Source organism: Orycteropus afer, unplaced genomic scaffold, assembly GCF_000298275.1.
Source record: "Orycteropus afer afer isolate SDZICR_OR568_19922 unplaced genomic scaffold, OryAfe1.0 scaffold00291, whole genome shotgun sequence".
In the NCBI taxonomy this organism is placed as follows: domain Eukaryota; kingdom Metazoa; phylum Chordata; class Mammalia; order Tubulidentata; family Orycteropodidae; genus Orycteropus; species Orycteropus afer.
In genome coordinates, this window is record NW_006921878.1 from 191,885 (window position 1) to 195,305 (window position 3,421).

At 64.2% G+C, this 3,421-nt stretch overlaps 1 protein-coding gene across 1 annotated transcript; it reads left to right on the top strand.

The window, feature by feature from the left end:
• The first annotated feature begins 784 nt into the window (after positions 1-784).
• IZUMO4 (IZUMO family member 4) lies at positions 785-2,969 on the top strand. Its single transcript, XM_042782342.1, has 10 exons — positions 785-1,001; positions 1,131-1,211; positions 1,309-1,380; positions 1,749-1,775; positions 1,852-1,927; positions 2,011-2,058; positions 2,148-2,162; positions 2,424-2,441; positions 2,667-2,681; positions 2,879-2,969. Exons 1-10 carry the CDS (start codon positions 788-790, stop codon positions 2,967-2,969), a joined length of 657 nt encoding a protein of 218 aa, XP_042638276.1. The 5' UTR covers positions 785-787.
• The last annotated feature ends 452 nt before the right edge of the window (positions 2,970-3,421 follow it).

A 3,421-nucleotide genomic window follows, 5' to 3' on the forward strand; every position in this document is an offset into this window, starting at 1 on the left:
GCCCGAGCTCGCCCGTCTAAGAAGCTTGACCGCCCGCCGGTTAAGTGCACCCTACTGATGGGTTCGACCCCCACCGCTCGAGTTCGCTGCTGTGATGGGCTGGGAACCCCCCGCCGCCCGCAATAGGCCGGTCGACAACACCCACCTGGTCTCGGCCCCTTACGCTGCCTCTCTTCCCGCGCGAGCCCTGCGGTGGGACACGCCCCGCGGAGGGACACAGCGGATCACAGATCCCGCCCCTGTTCCGCCGAGAGCGCCGGATCTACTTCCCTTAAAGGGCCAGGCTTCTACAGGAAGTTTGGCGGGCGGGAAAGGGGGAGGGGCCGCCGATTTCGTCGGGCTCTCCCAAGGTTTGGTCCTCGCAGGGGTCAAAGGGGACCCTGGCCCAGAGAGGTCGCGTGGGAGGCAAAAATCCCGGGGAGTAACCGTGACGTCTCGACCCCTTCCCTAAGGCTACACGGCGATCCGCTGCCTAGCAACCGTGGAACGGCCCCTGACGCCATTGGCTGGTGCCCATGGTCCGAGTGGCAGGCGCGTGGGGGCGGGGGTGGAAACCTTAGGCAGAGGTCATCCGGAGAGGAGAAGCCTGAGGCAGGGCCCCCTTAGAGGGGGTGGGCAATCCCTCGTGTGCGCGGGGCGGAGCCTCTCGGTGCGTGGCGACTGTAGGCGGGGCTTAGCTGCCGGGTTGTGCTGTCCGTTGAGCCTTGGGACCCGGCCTGGCCGTAGGCGGGAAGGGCGTGGCTCGGGAGGCGCCGTTGGTTGGCCGGCCGGCGGACGCGGGCGGGCCATGGCTCTATTTCTGTGCCTTGGCCTGACGGCGGCGCTGGCCCGTGGCTGCCTGCACTGCCACGGCAACTTCTCCGAAAAATTCTCCTTTTACCGCCACCACGTGAACCTCAAGTCCTGGTGGGTCGGCGACATTCCTGTGTCGGGTGCGCTGCTCACCGACTGGAGCCAGGACACGATGAAGGAGCTGCACTTGGCCATCCCCGCCGAGATCAGTGAGTGCGCACTGGCCCGGGCACACCCACAGCCCCAAGGGCCCCCGCCCCTGGCCCTCCGACCCCGGATCCTGGGCCCGCAGACCGCAGGCCGCCCACCCACCGCCCCTTCCTCCCGTCCGTCCCCAGCCTGGGAGAAGCTGGACCAGGTGGCCAAGGCCGTGTACCAGAGGATGGATCAGCTGTACCAGGGAAGGATGTACTTTCCAGGTAAGGAGGAACTCGGGGCAGGGCCCAGCCCGCGGACAGTCCCCCCACCCCACCCACATACCGTGAAGCCACCTTCTTTCTCTGCTTCACCCATCAGGGTATTTCCCCAATGAGCTGCGCACCATCTTCCGGGACCAGGTGCGCCTCATCCAGAACGCCATCATCGAGAGTGAGCACGAGTGGGCACAGGAGGTGCCCAGGGCCCTGGGCGGGGGCGGTGGGTTGCTGCCAGGGTCTTGGAGGGGGAAGGGGGGCGGGAGTGCAAGTATGCTGCAGAGGTCCCCAGGGCCGGGTTCCCTCAGAGCGGCTGACCTGGCACCAGGCCTGGGTGGTCTGGACCGCTACAGCAGGGCAGAGGGGACTGGAGGGGACAGCAGGCCCGCTGCCCTCACCACAGGAGTTGCCATCACAGCGTTTGAGCAATAAATGCCACCACCTCTTCCCTCTATCCCTTCTCTGGTTCCTGGAGGGGTGTTGAAGGCAGTGCCAGGGGTCCCAGGACCAGTGGGAGCATACTGCCCTCTTGATCCCCCACAGGCCGCATCGACTGTCAGCGACACTGCGGTAAGTGATGCCCCTGCATGGGCCAGGCGGTGGCAGCCCAGGCCAGGTCCCAGGGGAGCCGTTGCCTGTGTTGCAGGGATCTTCCGGTATGAAACCATCTCCTGCAACAACTGCACCGACTCCCATGTCGTCTGCTTCGGCTACAACTGCGAGTAGGGCTTGAGGGCCTAGGCTCGGCACTCCTGGGGTGGGAGGGGGACAGGGGCTCCCCACTCACCCAATACCCCTCCCGCAGGTCATCAGCACAGTGGGAGAGAGCAGTGCAGGGCCTCCTCGAGTACATGTGAGTGGAGTCCTAGGGTGGCCTCTGGGCTCAGGGAGGGGATGCCAAGCTGGGACAAGTGGCCCTGACCTGGTCCTCCACTCTTGTAGAAGTAGGTGGCACAAGTAAGTCCCCCTTTCCTCAAATGGGACCTCCTGTCAGAGGCAGTGGGGGTGTGCGTGAGCATACCTCCCCACGGGGTGAGTATATGCTAGGCACACAGTCTCATGGAGGAGCCACCAGGGGCCAGACCTGCCCCCTGCCCCCTCCCCCCTCCCTGCAGGGTCTCCCTGCCCCATGCCCCTGGGATGGCTTTGCACTGCCCAGGCCTCAGGCACAGGCTCAGCCTGGAGCTCAGGGTCTAATTGGGCCCTTGTGTCTTTCAGACGGGACACCAACATGAGGTAAGGCTGCCAGCTGTCCTCTCCAAAGCCCCCATCTTCCCAGAGGAGGGGTCCAAGGGAGGGGAGGGGTGACTGGGGTCCTCCAGGGTTTGGGGGGCATGGTGGGCACAGCTCGGAGTGTTCTCTGCACATGGACATGCCCGGACATCACCTGCACAATCACACCCCACGTGACCATTCCACGAACCAACCGCAAGCTCCTCCTCCTCCCCACCGGCTGCTCAGAACCACCCCAGCCTTGTGAGTGACGTGGGGAGGGCGCTGCATGGACAGGAGGGCATGCCTGGGCCCCAAATTCAAAACCCAGTGCATTTGCCGTAAGCCCCACTAGTCCCTTTCTACCCCTGGCCATGTGGGTATTTGGGTGGTGACCCAGTTCCCAGCTCTTGGGGTCGGATGGAGGCAGGCGCAGCTGCTGACGGCCAGTGTCCCTGCAGCCTGATCTCTCCAGGCTTCCCGTGTCTGGAGCCGCCACACCTGGCCAACCTGACACTGGAAAACGCCTCTGAGTGCCTGACCCAGCACTGATGGCTGTGGCCCTGCCCTGCTCAGTGGGGCCAAGATTCTGCAGGCCAGCTGGCCAGACCTTCCTGGAGCAGGCGCACTACTGCCCTGGGTCCCACCAAAGCCCGAGCCTGTTGGGCGGGATGAGGGCAGGGAGGTGGCCCTTATATATAGCTGGCACCAGCTCCGGCAGGCTCCCAGTGCTTCGCCGGGGCCATTAAACTGCCCCGACATTTCTTGATTACTTTCTGTCCACACGGGCATGATTGTTTGGGGGTTGGAGGCTGGTTGCCAGGTACAGAGGCAGCCTCTCCATCATGGGCCAGTCTGAGCTGGGAGTGACTGATGGACCCAGGAGTCAAAACCAAAATGGGTCAGAGTGTCCTGGGGCCCCTGAGCCAAAATCCCACAAGCAGAGCATCATGAAACGACAAAGGTTCAGTCCCTCATAGTCTGGAGGCCAGGAGTGCAACCAA

Excerpts from the sequence above, each read along its gene's own strand:
- IZUMO4 (XM_042782342.1), top strand. The coding sequence starts at position 788 with ATGGCTCTATTTCTGTGCCTTGGCCTGACGGCGGCGCTGGCCCGTGGC. Across the intron at positions 1,002-1,130 it reads GGCCATCCCCGCCGAGATCA|CCTGGGAGAAGCTGGACCAG; the intron begins GTGAGTGCGCAC and ends GTCCGTCCCCAG. Across the intron at positions 1,381-1,748 it reads CCAGAACGCCATCATCGAGA|GCCGCATCGACTGTCAGCGA; the intron begins GTGAGCACGAGT and ends GATCCCCCACAG.